At 46.7% G+C, this 20,302-nt stretch overlaps 1 protein-coding gene across 10 annotated transcripts in view; it reads right to left on the bottom strand.

Annotated features, from left to right (window-relative positions):
- The window catches only part of PPP6R2 (protein phosphatase 6 regulatory subunit 2), an 83,334-nt gene that overhangs the window by 11,350 nt on the left and 51,682 nt on the right, over nt 1-20,302 (bottom strand). For all 10 annotated transcript variants that reach the window (XR_003791153.1, XM_029205758.1, XM_029205754.1 and 7 more), the window contains 6 exons: nt 15,437-15,574; nt 14,190-14,255; nt 12,377-12,489; nt 11,955-12,068; nt 10,709-10,835; nt 9,677-9,829 (listed from right to left, as the gene is read on the bottom strand). Coding sequence is in view for 9 of the 10 variants with exons in the window: in XM_029205758.1 (XP_029061591.1) it covers nt 9,677-9,829; nt 10,709-10,835; nt 11,955-12,068; nt 12,377-12,489; nt 14,190-14,255; nt 15,437-15,574 (711 nt within the window). In the remaining variant the exon portion in view is untranslated. The remainder of the gene's footprint in view (nt 1-9,676; nt 9,830-10,708; nt 10,836-11,954; nt 12,069-12,376; nt 12,490-14,189; nt 14,256-15,436; nt 15,575-20,302) is intronic.

The following is a 20,302-nucleotide window of genomic DNA, read 5'->3' as shown; positions in this document are numbered from 1 at the left end:
GACACCAAAGACATCACAAGAAAAGAAAACTACAGACCAACATCCCTTAAGAACACTGATGCAAAAATTCTCCACAAAATACTAACAAACTGAATTCAGCAGCATATTAGAAGAAAATTATACACTATGACCAAGTGGGATTTATTCCCAGAATGCAAGAATGGTTCAACATATGAAAATCCTTCAGTGTAATATACACCACATTAAAAAAATGAAGGACAAAAACCAGTCATCTCAACTGACACTGAAAAATCATTTGACAAAATTCAACACATTTTCTTGATAAAAACACTTAATAAACTAGGAATAAAGGAAACTTCCTCAACATAGTGAAGGGCATCTATGACAAGAGCACAGCAAACATCATATTCAGTGGTGAGAGACTGAAAGCTTTCCTTCTAAGACCCAAAACAAAGAAAGGATGCCCCTTTCGCCACCTGTATTCAGCACTGCACTCGAAGTTCTAGCCAGGGCCATTAGGCAATAAAAAGAAATAAAAGGCATCAAAACAACAGGAGAAGCCACCGAAGAGATTGGTTCAAGATGGCAGAGTAGAAGGACGTGCGCTCGCTCCTTCTTGCGAGAGCACCGGCATCACAACTGCTGAACAATCATCGACAGGAAGACACTGGAACTCACCAAAAAAGATGCCCCACATCCAAAGACGAAGGCGAAGCCACAGTGAGACGGTAGGAGGGGCGCAATCACAATGAAATCAAATCCCATAACTGCTGGGTGGGTGACTCACAAACTGGAGAACATTTATACCACAGAAGTCCACCCACTGGAGTGAAGGTCCTGAGCCCCATGTCAGGCTCTCCAGCCTGGGGGTCCGGCAACGGGAGGAGGAATTCCCAGATAATCAGACTTTGAAGCCTAGCGGGATTTGACTGCAGGACTTTGACAGGACTGGGGGAAACAGAGACTCCACTAGTGGAGGGCACACACAAACTAGTGTGCACCTCGGGACCCAGGGGAAGGAGCAGTGACCCCACAGGAGACTGAACCAGACCTACCTGCTGGTGTTAGAGGTTCTCCTGCAGAGGCAGGGGGTGGCTGTGGTCCACCATGGGGACAAGGACACTGGCAGCAGAAGTTCTGGGAAGTACTCCTTGGCGTGAGACCTCCCAGAGTCTGCCATTAGCCCCACCAAAGAGCCCAGGTAGGCTCCAGTGTTGGGTCGCCTCAGGCCAAACAACCAACAGGGAGGGAACCCAGCCCCACCCATCAGCAGACAAGTGGATTAAACTTTTACTGAGCTCTGCCCACCAGAGCAACAGTCAGCTATAACCACCACCGGTCCCTCCCATCACGAAGCTTGCACAAGCCTCTTAGATAGCCTCATCCACCAGAGGGCAGACAGCAGAAGCAAGAAGAGCTACAGTCCTGCAGCCTGTGGAAGGAAAACCACATTCACAGAAAGACAGACAAGATGAAAAGGCAGAGGGCTATGTACCAGATGAAGGAACAAGATAAAACCCCAGAAAAACAACTAAATGAAGTAGAGATAGACAACCTTCCAGAAAAAGAATTCAGAATAATGACAGTGAAGATGATCCAGGACCTCGGAAAAAGAATGGAGGCAAAGATTGAGAAGATGCAAGAAATGTTTAACAAAGACCCAGAAGAATTAAAGAACAAACAAACAGATGAACAACACAATAACTGAAATAAAAAATACACTAGAAGGAATCAATAGCAGAATAACTGAGGCAGAAAAACGGATAAGTGAGCTGGAAGACAGAATGGTGGAATTCACTGCCGTGGAACAGAATAAAGAAAAACGAATGAAAAGAGATGAAGACGGCCTAAGAGACCTCTGGGACAACATTAAATGCAACAACATTCGCATTATAGGGCTCCCAGAAGGAGAAAAGAGAGAGAAAGGACCCGAGAAAATATCTGAAAGGATTTTAGTCGAAAACTTCCCTAACATGGGAAAGGAAATAGCCACCCAAGTCCAGGAAGCGCAGAGAGTCCCATACAGGATAAACCCAAGGAGAAACACGCCAAGACACATAGTAATCAAATTGGCAAAAATTAAAGACAAAGAAAAATTATTGAAAGCAACAAGGGAAAAACAACAAATAACATAGGGAACTCCTATAAGGTTAACAGCTGATTTCGCAGCTGTTAACAGCTGATTTTTTTTTAGAAACTCTAAAAGCCAGAACGGAGTGGCAAGATATATTTAAAGTGATGAAAGGGAATAACCTACAACCAAGATTACCCTACCCGGCAAGGATCTCATTCAGATTCAAGGCAGAAATCAAAAGCTTTACAGACAAGGAAAAGCTAAGAGAATTCAGCACCACCAACCAGCTCTACAACAAATGCTAAAGGAACTTCTCTAAGTGGGAGACACAAGACAAGAAAAGAACCTACAAAAACAAACCCAAAACAATTAAGAAAATGGTAACAGGAACATACATATTGATAAGTACCTTAAACGTGAATGGATTAAATGCTCCAACCAAAAGACACAGGCTCGCTGAATGGATACAAAAACAAGACCCATATATATGCTGTCTACAAGAGACCCACTTCAGACCTAGAGACACATACAGACTGAAAGTGAGGGGATGGAAAAAGATATTCCATGCAAATGGAAATCAAAAGAAAGCTGGAGTAGCAAAACTCATATCAGATAAAACAGACTTTAAAATAAAGACTGTTACAAGAGACAAGGAAGGACACTACATAATGATCAAGGGATCAATCCAAGAAGAAGACATAACAATTATAAATATACGTGCACCCAACACAGGAGCACCTCAATGCATAAGGCAACTGCTAACAGCTCTAAAAGAGGAAATCGACAGTAACACAGTAACAGTGGGGGACTTTAACACCTGACTTACACCAATGGACAGATCATCCAAACAGAAAATTAATAAGGAAACACAAGCTTTAAATGACACAATAGACCAGACAGATTTAATTGATATTTATAGGACATTCTACCCCAAAACAGCAGATCACACTTTCTTCTCAAGTGCACACGGAACATTCTCCAGGATAGATCACGTCTTGGGTCACAAATCAAGCCTCAGTAAATTTAAGAAAACTGAAATCATATCAAGCATCTTTTCCGACCACAACACTGAAGATCAGAAATGAATTACAGGGAAAAAAACGTAAAAAACACAAACACATTGAGGCTAAACAACACGTTACTAAATAACCAAGAGATCACTGAAGAAATCAAAAAGGAAATAAAAAAACACCTGGAGACAAATGACAATGAAAACACAACGATCCAAAACCTATGGGATGCTGCAAAAGCAGTTCTAAGAGGGAAGTTTATAGCTATACAAGCCTACCCCAAGAAACAAGAAACATCTCAAATAAACAATCTAACCTTACACCTAAAAGAACTAGAGAAAGAAGAACAAACAAAACCCAAAGTTAGTAGAAGGAAAGAAATCGTAAAGATCAGAGCAGAAATAAATGAAATAGAAACAAAGAAAACAATAGCAAAGATGAATAAAACTAAAAGCTGGTTCTTTGAGAAGATAAATAAAATTGATAAACCATTAGCCAGACTCATCAAGAAAAAGAGATAGAGGACTCAAATCAATAAAACTAGAAATGAAAAACGAGAAGTTACAACGGACACTGCAGAAATACAAAGCATCCTCAGAGGCTACTACAAGCAACTCTATGCCAATAAAATGGACAACCTGGAAGAAACTGACAAATTCTTAGGAAGGTATAACCTTCCAAGACTAAACCAGGAAGAAACAGAAAATATGAACAGAATTACTTTCAGTTTCAAGTAGTGAAATTGAAACTGTGATTTAAAATCTTCCAGCAACCAAAAGTCCAGGACCAGATGGCTTCACAGGTAAATTCTATCAAACATTTAGAGAAGAGCTAACACCTATCCATCTCAAACTCTTCCAAAAAACTGCAAAGGAAGGAACACTCCCAAACTCATTCTATGAGGCCACCAACACCCTGATACCAAAACCAAACAAAGACACTACAAAAAAAGAAAATTACAGACCAATATCACTGATGAATATAGATGCAAAACTCCTCAACAAAATACTAGCAAACAGAATCCAACCACACATTAAAAGGATCATACACCATGATCAAGTGGGATTTATCCCAGGGATGCAAGGATTCTTCGATATATGCACTCAGTCAACGTGATACACCATATTAACAACCTGAAGAATAAAAACCGTATGATCGCCTCAACAGATGCAGAAAGGGCTCTGACAAAATTCAACACCCATTTATGATAAAAACTCCCCAGAAAGTGGGCAGAGAGGGAACCTACCTCAACATAATAAAGGCCACATACGACAAGCCCACAGCAAACGTCATTCTCAATGGTGAAAAACTGAAAGCATTTCCTCTAAGATCAGGAACAAGACACGGATGTCCACTCTCACCACTATTACTCAACATGGTTTTGGAAGTCCTAGCCATGGCAATCAGAGAAGAAAAAGAAATAAAAGGAATACAAATTGGAAAAGAAGAAGTAAAACTGTCACTGGTTTCAGATGACATGATACTATACATACAGAATCCTAAAGATGCCACCAGAAAACTACTAGACCTAATCAATGAATTGGGTAAAGTTGCAAGATACAAAATTAATGCACAGAAATCTCTTGCATCCCTATACACGAACAACAAAAGAAAGAGAAATTAAGGGTAAATCCCATTCACCACTGCAACAAAAAGAACAAAATACCTAGGAATAAACCTACGTGAGAAGGTAAAAGACCTGTACTCAGAAAACTATAAGACACTGGTGAAAGAAATCAAAGATGACACAAGCTGATGGAGAGATATACCATGTTCTTGGGTTGGAAGAATCAATACTGTGAAAATGACCATAAACAATCTACAGATTCAATGCAATCCCTATCAAATTACCAATGGCATTTTTTACAGAACTAGAACAAAAAAATCTTAAAATTTATATGGAGACACAAAAGACCCCGAATAGCCAAGGCAGTCTTGAGGGAAAAAAAAGGAGCGGAGGAATCAGACTCCCTGATTTCAGACTATACTACAAAGCTACAGTAATCAAGTCAGTATGGTACTGGCACAAAAACAGAAATATAGATCAATGGAACAGGATAGAAAGCCCAAAGATAAACCCACACACCTATGCTCAACTAATCTATGACAAAGGAGGCAAGGATATACAATGGAGAAAAGACAGTCTCTTCAATAAGTGGTGCTGGCAAAACTGGAAACTACATGTCAAAGACTGAAATTAGTACACTCCCTAACACCATACACAAAAATAAACTCAAAATGGATTAGAGACCTAAATGTAAGACTGGACACTATAAAACTCTTAGAGGGAAACATAGGAAGAACACTTTGACATAAATCACAGCAAGATCTTTTTTGATCCACCTCCCAGAGTAATGGAAATAAAAACAAAAATAAACAAATAGGACCTAACGAAACTTAAAAGCTTTTGCAAAGCAAAGGAAACTACAAAGAAGACGAAAAAACAACCCTCAGAATGGGGGAAAATATTTGCAAATGAATCAACGGACAAAGGATTAATCTCCAAAATATATAAACAGCTCATGCAGCTCAATATTAAAATAACAAAGAACCCAATCCAAAAATGGGCAGAAGACCTAAATAGACATTTCTCCAAAGAGGACATACAGATGGCCAAGAAGCACATGAAAAGCTGCTCAACATCACTAATCATTAGAGAAATGCAAATCAAAACTACAATGAGGTATCACCTCACATCAGTTAGAACGGGCATCATCAGAAAATCTACAAACCACCAATGCTGGAGAGGGTGTGGAGAAAAGGGAACCCTCTTGCACTGCTGGTGGGAATATAAATTGATACAGCCACTATGGAGAACAGTATGGAGGTTCCTTAAAAAACTAAAAGTAGAATTACCATATGACCCAGCAATCCCACTACTGGGCATATACCCTGAGAAAACCATAATTCAAAAAGACACATGCACCCCAATGTTCACTGCAGCACTATTTACAATTGCCAGGTCACGGAAGCAACCTAAATGCCCACAGACAGACGAATGGATAAAGAAGATGTGGTACATGTATTCAATGGAATATTACTCAGCCATAAAAAGGAACGAAGCTGGGTCCTTTGTAGAGACGTGGATGAATCTAGAGACTGTCATACAGAGTGAAGTAAGTCAGAAAGAGAAAAACAAATATTGTATATTAATGCATATAAGTGGAACCTAGAAAAATGGTACAGAGGAACCAGTTTGCAGGGCAGAAATAGAGACACAGATGTAGAGAACAAGCATATGGACACCAAGCGGGGTGGGGGTGGGATGAATTGGGAGATTGGGATTGACATGTACACTGATGTGTATAAAATGGATAACTAATAAGAACCTGCTTATAAAAAATAAAATTTAAAAATTTAAAAAAATAATAAAATAAAAATAAAAGGCATCTAAATTGGAAAGAAATAAAATTATCTCTGTTCACAGATGATACAATCTTGTATGCAGAAAACTGTACAAATTCCACATAAACTGTTAGAGCAAATAAACAAATTCAGCCAAGTTCCAGGATACAAGATCAACACTCAAAACTCTGTTGCATTTTTTTCCCACTAACGATAAACAATCCAAAGAACTAAATCTTCACACATATGGTCAATTTATTTTCAACAAGGGTGCCAAGACCATTCAGTGGGAAAAGGATAGCGTTTTCAACAAAAGGTGCTGAAAGAAATAACAAGTGTTGGCGAGGATGGAGAGAAGAGAGGACCTTGTGCACTGGTGGTGGGAATGTAAACTGGTGCAACCACTGTGGAACACAGCGTGGACGTTCCTCAAAAAATTAAAAATAGAACCATCATATGATCCAACAATTCCATTCCTGAGTATTTACCCAAAGAATACAAAAACACTAATTTGAAAAGATATATGCCCCTCCATGTTCACTGCAGAATTATTTACAATAACCAAGATATGGAAATGACCTAAATGCCCATAAACAGATGAATGGATAAAGAAGATGTGGTACATATATACAATGGAGTATCACTCAGCCATAAAAAAGAATGATATAATGCGATTTGCAGCAACATGGATGGACCTAGAGGGTATTATGCTAAATGAAGTAGGTCAGGTGGAGAAAGACAAATACCGTATAATTTCATCAATGAAAAACAAACAAAATAAACAAACCAAACAAAAACAAACACGTAGATACAGAGTAGTGGTTACCAGTGGTAAGGGGTGGGGTAGGGAGGAGGATGAAATGGGTAAAGGGGATCAGCTGTATGGTGACAGATGGAAACTAAATCTTTGGTGGTGAGCATGCAATAGGGTATAAAGAAGTAGAAATATAACCTACACATGAAACTTACATTCAAAAAACGAAACAAAACAAATGGTGCTGTGATATCCACATGCAAAAGAATGAAGCTGGACCCTTACCTTACACTGCATACATATACAAACTCAAAATGGACCAAAGACCCGAAAGAGCTAAAACTATAAAGTACTTAGAAGAAAACACAGGGGGAAAGTTGCATGACAGTGGATTTGGCAATGATTTCTTAGGTATAGGTATGACACCAAATGCACAAGCAACAAAAGAAAAAACAGATAAACTTGTGACTTCCCTGGTGGCGCAGTGGTTAAGAATCCGCCTGCCAATGCAGGGGACAAGGGTTCGAGCCCTGGTCCGGAAGATCCCACATGCCGCAGAGCAACTAAGCCCGTGCGCCACAACTACTGAACCTGCACTCTAGAGCCCACGAGCCACAACTACTGAAGCCTGCACGCCTAGAGCCCGTGCTCCACAACAAGAGAAGCCACCGCAATGAGAAGCCCACGTACCACAACTAAGAGCAGCCCCCCACTCACTGCTACTAGAGAAAGCCCACGCACAGCAACAAAGACCCAACGCAGCCAAAAATAAATAAAATAATTAATTAAAAAAAAGAAAAAAAACAGATAAACTGGACTTCATCAAAATGAAAACCTTTGTGCGTCAGAGGACACCATCAAGAGGGCAAAAAGACAACTCACAGAATGGGAGAAAATATTTGCAAATCATGTATCTAAGCGCTTAATATCCAGAATATATAAAGAACTCCTTCAATTCAACAACAACAAAAAAACGAACAACCCAATTCAAAAATGGGCAGAGGACTTGAACAGACAGTTCTCCAAAGAAGATACACAAATGGCCAGCAAAAGCACATGAAAAAATGCTCAGCATCACTAATCACTAAGGAAATGCAAATCAAAACACAGTGAGATACCACCTCAAACCCATCTGGATGGCTATTATCAAAAACATGGAAAACACGTGTTAGTGACGAAATTGGAACCCTCACACATTGCTGGTGTGAATGTAAAACAGTGTACCCACTAGGGAAAACAGTGTGTGGGTGCCTCAAAAAGTTGAACATAGAATTACTGTATGACCCATCAATTCCACTTCTAGGTATGTAGTCAGAAGTGAAAGCAGGGGCTGAAACAGATATTTGTACATCCATGTTTATAGCAGCATTATTAAAAATAGCCAAAATGTGGAAGCAACCCAATTGTCCACCAACATATGAATGGATAAGCAAAACGCAGTACATCCATACAATGAAATATCATTCAGCCTTAAAAAGGAAAGAAATTGTGACACATGCTACCACATGGATGAACATTATACTAAGTGAAATAAGCCAGACAGAAAAGGCCAAATACTGTTTGATTCCACTTACATAGGAATCCCTGGAATAGTCGGATCCATAGAGACAGAAAGTAGAAGGGTGGGCTGCCAGGGCTGGGGATTGGCGGGAGGATGAGGACCGAGTGTTTAATGCTCAGAGCTGGAGAAGATGAGAAAGTCCTGGAGATCGTGGTAATGGTTATACAACAACGTGAACGTTGAACCATATGCTTGAAAGTTATTAAAATGGTGTATTTCATGTTACATATATTTTGCCACAATAAGTGAAAAGTAGAAAGGGGGAGTGGGAGAGAGAGAACTTTCTCGGAGGAGAGGAAAAGAAATGAGTGAGGTCTTTCCTACTCGCCCTCTGACCCACATCCAGGCTCTACAGTCACAGCAGAGCCCAGTGACTTCCAAACACTGGAAGGACTCCTGAGGCAGGCAGTCCTTCAGGCCCAGGTCCAAGGCAGCTCCTTCTGGGATTGAGATTTAAATGTCAGGATATTTCAGCTTCCTGGGAGCAGAGGCCCAGGGGCAAGGCTGAGGAGAAGGCTGGGGATGCATGAGCTCGGTGTACAGCTTGAGCGAGGTCCCCTCCCTGTCAGCAGCGCCCTGTGGTCACTGCCTGCAGACCCTCCCTCAGACCCCCAGGGCATGCCCACCAGAGGAGCTCCCCATAGGCTCTGCCTTTACTGTGGGGACGAGGAGCAGCTCTTTAGGGCGTTTTAGGCTGAAGAGCTTCAAAGTTCTCTATTAAGGCAGAAATCAGAAAGGGGAGGGACCATATTACCGGCTCCCTCTGCTTCCAGGGCAGCCCTGCATGAGCCTACACGGAGGCGGGTCCCAGCGTCACTCGGTGCGCCTCACCCGTGACCTGGCGTCAAGCCTGGGGGGCAGGACGTGGTCTCTGCACAGACTGTGCCTGCCCCAGGACCGAACCAGAGCCTCCCTTCGGGCAGGCCTTCACCTGGGCGCTGAGGTCCCAGGCTGGGCAGGTGTCCGCTCACCAGCAGCAAGCCCATGGTGTTGAGCCGGCAGAGCTCCTGGTTGATGCTGGGCGTGTTCGTGTGCAGCAGGGCGGCCACGAGGCGAGCTCCGTGCAGGCGGGCGTTACCCAGGGGCTCCTCCAGCACGCCAATGGTGGTCAGGATCGCTGCTTTCTGCAAACACAAAAGGACTGCCCAGTTAGAGCCTTGTGACCGGTGTGATCACCACCCATGTGTGGGCTTCTCTTTGACCTGACCCTGGTCGAAGGGCCAGGGCCGCTGCTGCATGACGTGGCCCAGCCGGGGAGGGGTCCTCAAGGCAACGTGGTCTGCAGGAGGGAACAAGGGGTCAGTCAGGTTAAGAGCCCCACCGCTCCCCTCAGGGCTCACAAGACTGAGTGAGGGTGGGCCGCTGCTCCTGGGTGCCTAGGGCACTCTGGTCTCAGCCTGCCAGCCGAAGGGATGTGACCTCAGCGTATAAGACGGAGGAGACTGACGACAAGGGTGGCCTCGTGAGATGGGGTGATCCCACACACGGAGTACAGTGCATCTACCTTTTCATTAGCAGAATGTTCCAGAATCCCTGACTTCGTGAGTCCTCCTTTCTAGTGGGGAAGGCAGACCACAAGCTGATATATGTAAGAAACAGTATAGTAGACCACGGCGGGTGCCCAAGAGAGGCACCAGGAGAGGCGAAGGGGCTGTGCCTGGGGCACTGAGGTGCAGAGGGACTGGGTCTTCCTCACCGTGACCACCGCTGCTCAGCTGAGCAAAGGGTCTCCTCTGGGACCCCCTCACTCCTTGGCTGGGTGCCCCCAACTCAAGAGGCTGGGTCTCCAGTGCACTCGGGCTCTCAGACAGCCCCCTGTCAGAAGGCAGGAGTTGCCTGGGGGGGGAGTGGCGAACCGTCCAACTCTCCAAAGAGAAGATGGACACTCGGCAGATGGGGTCTGAGTGCGCTTGTCATCCTGGGTGGCGAGTGGGGTCTTTGCCTTGCAAGCGACCCGGCCCACGAGGTCTTCAGAGCCCCCGACCTTTGCTCGGGGCACCTACCTTTGGCGGGCTGAGCAGAAGCTGGTGGAAGTCCTTCAGCCGTGGCTCGATGCCGCGCAGGACGCCGGAGCTGACGGCACACAGCCTGTCCAGTCCCTGAGAGCAGGAGTCCAGCAAGCCCTCCATCCTGTGGACCAGAGGTAGCTGGACACGGGGACACTAGTCCCATTACACCACACCCCCTCCCGAAGTGCCCACTTGTCGTCTCCAGGGAGGCTGCTGACCGTATGGGGGTGGGGGCCGTGCCCAGGTGATGGCCCTGACGGGCTGTGGGCGTCACACCCTCAAAGCAGCTCTGCTCCCTCCTCCCACCTTGAAAACCTTCACTGTCGACCCCACTCCTCGGCTGAGAAACAGACAGGACTGGCCATAAAAGGATAAAAGAGGCCACATAAAAGGATAAAAAAGCAGAGAGAATGAACCGGCTCATCTGTTTTCTGCATTGTCACACTGTCCCTGCATCGCAGGCGAGGCACTCACCAGAGTCCCCACTTCCTGCGGGAAGGGCCCAGCCTTCCTGGGCTCATAAAGATGAATAAGCAATATTCTGGTTTCTAACTAAACGATGATAACATCATAATTCTCTTTTTAGGTAATAAACTAATAAATATGTATTGGGTACCAGAGGGAGAGAAGGAAACTGCTAATAATCTCACCATTGAGATTAAGTCAATTTTTTGTTATTTTCTGGTTGTTCCTTTTCTTTAAAAAAACAGCACAGGCTATCAGTGCTGGGGGCTACAGTGAAGCTCCTTCCAGAGCGAGGACATGAGGGAACTGCAGTCTCCTTGGGAATCAGACCACCAGCACGGCACGTGACAGGACAGAGCAGACAGAAGTGCACATGCAAACATACACACGTGCGTTCGCGCGCACACACGCGTACATATACACACATACACATACACACAGAGACACACACACACACACACACACACACACGTGCTGGGGGTACTCATCGGGAAAGTCCTTGGGGAAGCCCACTGGCCGTGCCTGTTCTGCACACACGTCTATAAACACTTTGCAAACTGGCGACAGGGGGTGTCTTTGGGCTGAGGTGGGAATGTGATTGATGGCGAAGGTCAAAGGGGACTTTACAGCCGTCAATATCTTTTCAACAAGGAGAGTCTGTCCCCATGATCACCTGCATCATTAGAAACATTAAAAGCACAAACAGCACGCCCGGCCGCTCCCCTGGGCCTCCGTCACTGAAGTGGCAGCGCTCTCCTTCTCGGGAGACACTCACCCCACCCGCCGGGGCTCAAGCAAGGTCAGTAACACCTGGGTCCCGCTGACGAGGCAGAGCTCGGTCTGGGCGCCGTCAAACATGTTCCTCAGTAGCCGTTCCACGCAGTCCTGCCTGTCGGACACGCGCAAGGTCACTGCCTGGCGGGGGGTGCACAGACCCCACCCCCACCCCCGCCGAAGGAGCAGCACCCTGAATCCCGGAGAGGCCCCGCTCGGGGCTCAGGCCACGCACCCAGGGTTTTTAGGACACGGCTGCCCCGGGGGCCCGCATTCTCTGAACCTGCCAGGAGACACCTCCCATGAGAAAGAGGCCCATCAAGTTAACTGTGGATCGGGGCGAGTTCCTCAGAAACGATCAGAGGAGGTGGCGGTGTCCCTGGCCCTCAGCCCAGGCCCCCCAGTGCCGCAGCCCACACTCACGACTCCAGCGCCGTGAGGAGGGGGTCTGGCTCTGGAGCCTCCTGCAGCGGGCTGCCCTGCTCCCTGCCCAGCCTGATGATGTCGCAGAGCGTCTGCGAAGCGTTGGACTGCCTCTGAAAGGACAGGGACGAAGAGCCGCCTTCAGGGCCGGCCTGCCGCACAGTCAGAGCGGCTGCTGCGGCAGGTCTGCTGAGGCGCTGGACTTGAAGGCGGCTCGTCTCAGCCTGGCCTGCCTCTCACCGTGGGGCGCAGATCTGGCCGCCCTCCAAGAGCTCCCACGGGGCCTCGACGGTCGAGCACGCCACGCAGACACCGTTCTATACCCTCAGACAGACACCGCGAGTGTGTCTGTGGTACTGACACAACAAGTGGCTATTAACACACAGGGTGGGTCCTGTGAGCTCAAGAAAACAGGACAGTTGCTACAGAGAAAATAAAGGACTCAACTTTTCTAGAGAAACATTAAGCCCATAAAAATTCAGAACCTCTGATTCGGTGCCTTTGCCAGCCACGTGGGCTGAGTCTGTGGAGCAGATGAACAGGGTCAGAGAGAAACTCAGCCACCGGCTCGGCGCAGGGAGCACCTAACAAGCAGCCTTCACGTGCGCGCCACGGGAAACCGAGCTGAAGGAAGTGCTTCGTGACTGTTTTAGGCAAGACTGAAAGCAGCCAGGTTGCCTCCGCGACCTCCCAGCTGCCTCGAGGACTGGGAAAGGGCCAGTCAGCTCACAGCGTTCACACTGGTGGAGGGGCATCTCCCTTCCCAGATCTGAAGCACAGACATCCTTGCCCGGCTGCCTGGCCAGGCCCGTGGGCCAAAAGAGCCCCAAACAGCACAGCCAGGCAGCAGCAAAGGCTCAGACATGAGTCAGGACCACCGCTCTCCAAAGTGCTAAGGAGACCGTGCGTGTGCAGCTGTGTGCAGTTGTCACGTGTAGGAAAAGGCCTATCGGGATATTCCCCACACTCTCAACTGTGATACCGCAAGGAGCGGGCAGGGGCTGAGAGGAGACCCACTGCCACCCCACACGCTCCCTCCGGAGCTCACGCCCCTGTAGACCCCATCTCCTCGAGCGCAGGCTAGAACCAGCACTCACGGCGGCGGCACGCTGGCGAGGACTGTCACCTGTAGGTCAGGTGCCTGCCCCAGAGGACGCAGCAGCAGGCTGCGAGCTGCCCTGCGGAGAGGCCCGGGGGGCATGGGGCCAAGGGCAGCCTCAGCCAGCAGCCCTCAGGAAGCTGAGTCCTGGCACTTCCCTGGTGGTCCAGTGGTTAAGACTCTGTGTTTCCAACGCAAGGGGTATGGGTAGGGGGCGTGGGTTCGATCCCTGGTCAAGGAACTAAAATCCCACATGCCACACAGCCAAGAAATAAAAATAAACAAACAAACAAATAAATAAATAAATAAAATAAGGAACTGAGTCCTGCAGAGCCACCGGTGACCCTGGGCGCAGACCCTCCCCTCGTTGAGCCCTGAGGTGACCACAGTCTTGTGAGAGACCCTGGGCAGAGGATCTGTGACCCCTGGCCCATAAAAACTGAGATAAAAAATACTTACTGTTATAAGCAACTAAGTTTTGGGGTCATCTGTTACTCAGCCATAGATAACATACAATTCTATTCAGACTGTTTTTTTATAACATGTATGTATTATATTTTAGAAAAAAAAAGTCTGCAAGTCAGTGCTTGATTAAAGGAAGAGCATCTGAGGAAAGGAGTGACTTGCCCCCTCAGACAGCAGTGGAGAGCGCTCTCCGCCAGCCCTGAGCGAGGGGCGCCTGCTCAAAGGTGGGGTCCACGGGCCCATACTCACATCTTCATCCTGACTCGGGTGGATCAATTCCACGAGCCTCTGGATGAGCTTCTCTTCATTAAGCCACTGAAAGGGAAAAGGAGGCCTGTAAGTGACTCCGCTCACACCTGACGAAATGGAAGGAAAGGCCTTCAGTGCAACAGAAATCCACGCGCCAGGTTCTGGCACAGAGATACTTCACCCAACACGTGCGTCCACCCAGACCCTGAAAGCACAAGCAGTGGCCGAATTCTGGAGTGACCCAAAGACTGTAAAGGAGGGGATCCCCTTCCACATGCCCTAATGGTCCAGACTCTTAAACACACGTGAGCTCTGTTTTTAGGACGTCTCCGAAGTGGAGCCTGGAGCCACCCGCGCCGGTGGGGCTCTCCCAGCACACAGCCCAGCTGCTCCCTGCAGCGCCCGGGCCTTTCCAGGTCAGTCCGGCTCCTCTACGCACTTCCTTACCCAAAAACGGGCTCAGTGTAGTCAGGGCAGGCTTCCCGCTAACGTTCAGCAACGGCTGAGTTCGCGCGGCTCTCACTGTGCCACATCGGCTGCTATGATTAACTCCCAGTGGGAGGCCGCTCCATAACGAACCGGGTTATGAGTCCGAGAGCGACAACTGTCACCTAATTCCAGACCAATGGTTTACTTATTCTATCTTAAGCTGCATTACAAACAACACCTGTCCAACAGCAGCAGACTCTGTCCGGCACTGATTTCCTGGGCTTCTTGGGGTTGAGCACCCTCCCCTTTTCTGGGAAAGCCCTCAGGGAGCTATGGGGAGCCCCTCTCGCTGTGAATACTGTCAGGAAAGACACAGGCACATGCTCCAGGACAAACAACAGGCCAACTCTGGTCTTCGAAACTTCTCTGCATGGAATCCTCTTCGGCGACTGTTTCCTCTCGGGCACGTACTCGGGCACAGGACCAGCGCCCAATGGAGACCTAGCAGCCCTGGGGGTGGGGCACAAGTGAGGAAGCCCACTTCTGCTCTCTGCTAATGAATGGACTGAGGCAGGACAAGAGAAAAGGTGCAGATGCCAGACCCAGCCTCAAATACAAGCCTTGACGAGAACCCCTGAGCGGTTCTCATCAGGAGGGGAAGGTCCTGCGGGGTGGAAAGCTGGGGTGCTGGGCACCCCGGTGCTGCTTCACCAGCTCCAGCCTCCTCATACCAGGAGGCACTTACTCCACACTCGGAGAATGTGCAGAACCCGCACAGACGGGGAGGGGCTCCAGGGAGGAGGGGCCCACACACTCACATGCAGGACCTCCTGCCGGAGCCCGGCGGGCTCTACACAGCTGGCCAGGCGCAGCAGCAGGTCCATGAGGGCCGAGGTGCCGATGTGCTTCAACAGCAGGCTGATGAACTTGTCCTTCTTCCTCAAGAACACAATCACCTGCAACCAGACAGCCCCTGAGAGGTGAGCGGGGCAGACCCTGAGCACCAGGAGATGCTGCCCCCAAGAACTGCCATGGGAAAGATTCATTTTCAACAACAGTGAGCAGAAATAATGGAAAGACGTGGAAAGAGTTGTAAGAAAGCCCCCTCCGCTGCCCCCCCAGCAATGACAGGCAGAGCCCTGAACACAGGCAAGTCCACGAGGCGGTGGGGGCCTGAGAGGACCCTGGGCTGGCGGAGTTTGCCACACACCGAGACTGGGCACGAGTGCAGCCCCAGCACCCGAGTGCGATGGCACAGCAACCGCTCCACATGCACCAGCTCAAGTCTTCCCAGCAGAAATGACCAGTGCAGACAGAGCTGAGCCTGGGGTGGCCATCACTGACAGCTCCCGGACAGGGGACACAAACCCGGAAAGCTGACAGGCCCCACAGGTGGCTGAAGGGAAAGGACTGAGGTTTCAGAAAAGCAGAGGCGGAGGGGTGCAGCTGGCTGGTGACCAGAGCCGACAAGACACGACGCGGCTGGCTGGCTGAGTGTGCAGTCACAGGGTGTGGTGCCTGAGCGCAGAGGGACGGGAGAAGCCCAGGCAGAGGCCTTCTTGGACACGTGTTGGCAAGCTCGGCTCAGTTGGCCACAGAGACGAGGTGCCTGCGAGTCCAGGCCACTGCACAGACCCAGGACTCTACTGGGGGCAATGGGGACACGGAACAGGCAAGGGATCCCAACCATCCTCATGCCAGAATCCTCATGCCAGAAGTGAAGGGAAGGAGGCGAAGGAGGAGAAAGAGAGAGAAGAGAGGCAACAGGGGTGGGGGGGGGGGGGGGGGAGTGGGGGGGCAGGGGCGGGGGTTCTTTGAAAATCGTGATTAGAGAGAAAGACTAGAGAGAAAGACTGAAAACAGCAGAGAAGCCTCCAGGAAACATCCCTACACACCCTACAGATATAAACACCATTACAAGGGGTTATCTGGAACAAGTTTAGGCCAATTTCTGTAAATTTGGAAAAATGAAAAATTCCTTTGAAAAACTCACGTAAACTGACAAAAAGAAAGAGAAAATCTGGAGTTCTAGAGTGTCAAAAGAAACAAAATCTCTAATTAAAGGCCTCCCCATACAGAAGACTCCAGGCTCTAAAGGCTTTACTAGTGAATTCTATCAAAAATTTAAAGAAAAATAACCCCAATCTTATGCAGGACTCCTCCAGGGAACATAAAATGAGAGAAGATGCCCCATATCATTGTATGAGGACATAAAACCTCGATTCCAAAACCTTGATGTGGGCACTTTAAGAAAAGGAAATTATATAAGGACCTACTGTATAGCACAGGGAACTCTACTCAATACTCTGTAATGGCCTATAAGGGAAAAGAATCTAAAGAAGAGTGGATATGTGTGTATGTATAATAGATTCACTTTGCTGTACACCTGAAACTAACACAACACTGTAAATCAATTATACCCCATTAAAAATTAAAAAACAAAAAAGAAAAGGAAAGGAAATTATAAGCCAATCTCACTGATGGCCACAGATACAAAAATTCTTAAAAAGAAAGCAATATGGGGCTTCCCTGGTGGCGCAGTGGTTGAGAGTCCGCCTGCCGATGCAGGGGACACGGGTTCGTGCCCAGGTCCAGGAAGTTCCCACACGCCGCGGAGCGGCTGGGCCTGTGAGCCATGGCCGCTGAGCCTGCGTGTCCGGAGCCTGTGCTCCACAACGGGAAAGGCCACAGCAGTGAGAGGCCCATGTACCGCAAAAAAAAAAACCCAAAAAACAAAACAAACAAACAAACAAAATAAACTCCACAACAAACAACATAGTTAATTGTAAAACAGTGAAAGCTTTTCCTCAGAGGCAATAAATAAAACAGAGGCCCACTATCACCACTTCAATTCAACAATGTATTAAAGGTTCCAGACAATGCAACAAGGCAAGAAAAAGAGACTAAAAGTGTAAGATTTATAAAGGACAAAATAAAATTGTTATTAATCACAGATGGTATGATCTTATACATAGATTTAAAAAAAGAATATAAGGAATTCGCTGGCAGTCCAGTGGTTATGACTCCATGCTTCCACTGCAGGGGGCATGGGTTTGATCCCTGGTGGGGAACTAAGATCCCACATGCCGTGCGGCGTGGTCAAAAATAAAAATTAAAAAAAAAAAAAAAGTAAAAAGAATATAAATTATTAGAACAGCAGCTTTATTGATAATTTCCCAAAACTGGAATCAGCCCAGATGTCCTTCAACATGTGAATGGTTTAACAAACTGTGTTCCATCCACACCATGGAACACTACTCACACTGCAATAAAAGCGAATGTACTACTGATACATACAACAACTTGGATGACTCTTCAGGGATGTATGCTAGAAAAAAAAGCCATAAGGCTATATGTTATATGATTTAATTTAAATAACAGTTTGAAAAAACAAAATTTCTGAAATGAAACAGACTAGTGGTTGCCAGAGGTTAGGGATGGGTGAAGGGATAGAGGCCAGAGGAAGGTGGGAGTAGTTATAAAAGGGCAACACAAAGGATCCTTATGGTTTAAGAACTGTTCGGTATGTTGACTGACGGTGGAGACACGAACCTACACAAGTGATAAATTGTACTGAACTTAACACAAGTACACACACAAATGACTGCAAGTGAAATGTCAATGTCCTGGTTGCGATCTTCTGCTAGCATTTTACAAAATGGCACCACTGAAGGAAACCAGGCAAAGTGTACAAAAGGTAGCTTTACATTCTTTCATAAAACTGCACGCGAATCTAAAATTATCTCAACAAAATTTTTCAATAAAAAAGACACTGTTTAGAATAACATGAAAATATCAAGTACCTAAGGATAAACATAACGAGAACTATGTAAGACCTCTACCCAAAGAACTTGGTTACTGAGAGAAATTAAAGAAGCCCTAACTACTCAGCTTTTTGCTATAGCACAAAAGCAGCCATAGATAATATGTAAGCAAACAGGAGCAGCTGTGTTTCAGTAAAGTTTCTTTTACAAAATAGGGGCGGGCTGGTTTTGGCCTGTGGGCCATAATTAGCCAACCCCAATCTATAGGAAATGCAAGCCTAATCAAAATTTCAGCAGGTTTTTCTGGGGAACAGGGGAGAATGTGGAAACTGACAAACTCACTCTAAAATTTGCTCATCCTAAAATAATGCAAAAGGCAAAGAATAGTAAAAACAACCTTGAAGAAAAACAAAGTGAGAGGACTAATTCTATCGAACATCAAAACTTACAAAGCTACAGTAATTAAATAGTGCTGTGTTCATAATTACAAACAGGACAGTAGAAAAGAAATGCATACACACGTGATTGCTTGATTTATGACAAGAGGGACACTGTGAAGCAATTGAGAAAGCACGGCCTTATCAATACAGTGCTGGGTCAACTGGACAATAACCATATGAAAAAACACTTCAGTCTGACACCATTTACAAGAATCAATTCCAGGTGGACTGTAGGTAGGAATATGAAGTTGTAAAACAATAAAGCTTCTAAAAGATAACACAGAAGAGTAGTAAGAGAATTATCTTTATGATTTCGAAGTCAGCAGAAGTTTCTTAACAAAACAACAACAACAAAAAAAACCAAACAAAAAGAGTTATGACTTGGACTATATGAAAATCAGGCTCTCTGCTCATTAAAAGATACCATTAAGAGAGTAAAAAACAAAGCCAAACCCAGCAAGCAGAGTGGGAAAAGATGTTTGCAACGCAAAATCAACAAAGGGGGAATTCCCTGGCAGTCCAGTGGGTGGGACTCTTGGCTTTCACTACCGAGGGCGTGGGTTCAATACCGGGTCAGGGAACTAAGATCCCGCAAGCTACGTGGCACGCCGCCCCCCACCCCCCAAAAAAAATCAACAAAGGACTTGTATCCACGAAATAGAATTCCTACAAATGAAAAAAGAAGAGACAGCCTGATAGAAAATGGGCAAGAGACTTCACACAAAAAGTATCTAAATGGCCAATTAATACATGAAAAGGTTCTCATCCTCACTAGTCACCAGGGAGATGCAAACTAAAAGCACAATGCTGTTATATACACCATCAGAAGAGATAAGATAAACCGACTGATAATATTAGTCAGGGCTGGAGAGGAAGTGGAAGAGCAGGAACTGTCATGCTCTGCTGCTGGGACTGCAAACTGGCTCAACCACTCTCACTTCAGCCATTCAAGCTGACCACACGTACATCCTAGTTACGACCACGTGGCTCAATGCCTGGAGAAAAGGAAGTCCTTATATTTTAGAGATACACACTGAAATATTGACAAAAGAAATGACATGCCGTCTGGGGTTTGTTTTGAAATAGTGCCTGGGGGATGGCGAGCAGGGATAAAGGTGAAAGAAGACTGACAAGGCCGCCTCCTGAAGCAGGTAACAGGCACAGGCGCCAGCAAACCTCATGGCCCTTCTGTGCCATCTACGGTGTGCAGTGCTGAAGCACGCCAGGGCAGATGCAAGGCCGGAGCAACCGTGGAGCAAATGTGGCCTCCAGGAGGCCCACGCTCCAGCTGAATGAAACGAGTTCACTCCCTGCTTTACAGAAAAATATTACTAGGCAATTCCTTTTTTTCTTTTTTTGGCTGCACCACGCGGCTTGTGGGATCTTAGTTCCCCAACCAGGGATCAAACCCATACCTCCTAGAGTGGAAGCACGAAATACTAACCGCTGGATGGCCAGGGAAGTCCTAGGCATTTCTTTT

Source organism: Monodon monoceros, unplaced genomic scaffold (genome assembly GCF_005190385.1).
Source record: "Monodon monoceros isolate NGI ecotype Baffin Bay Population unplaced genomic scaffold, NGI_Narwhal_1 Super_Scaffold_6, whole genome shotgun sequence".
Lineage (NCBI taxonomy): Eukaryota > Metazoa > Chordata > Mammalia > Artiodactyla > Monodontidae > Monodon > Monodon monoceros.
This window is presented reverse-complemented; position numbering and strand designations above follow the sequence as displayed.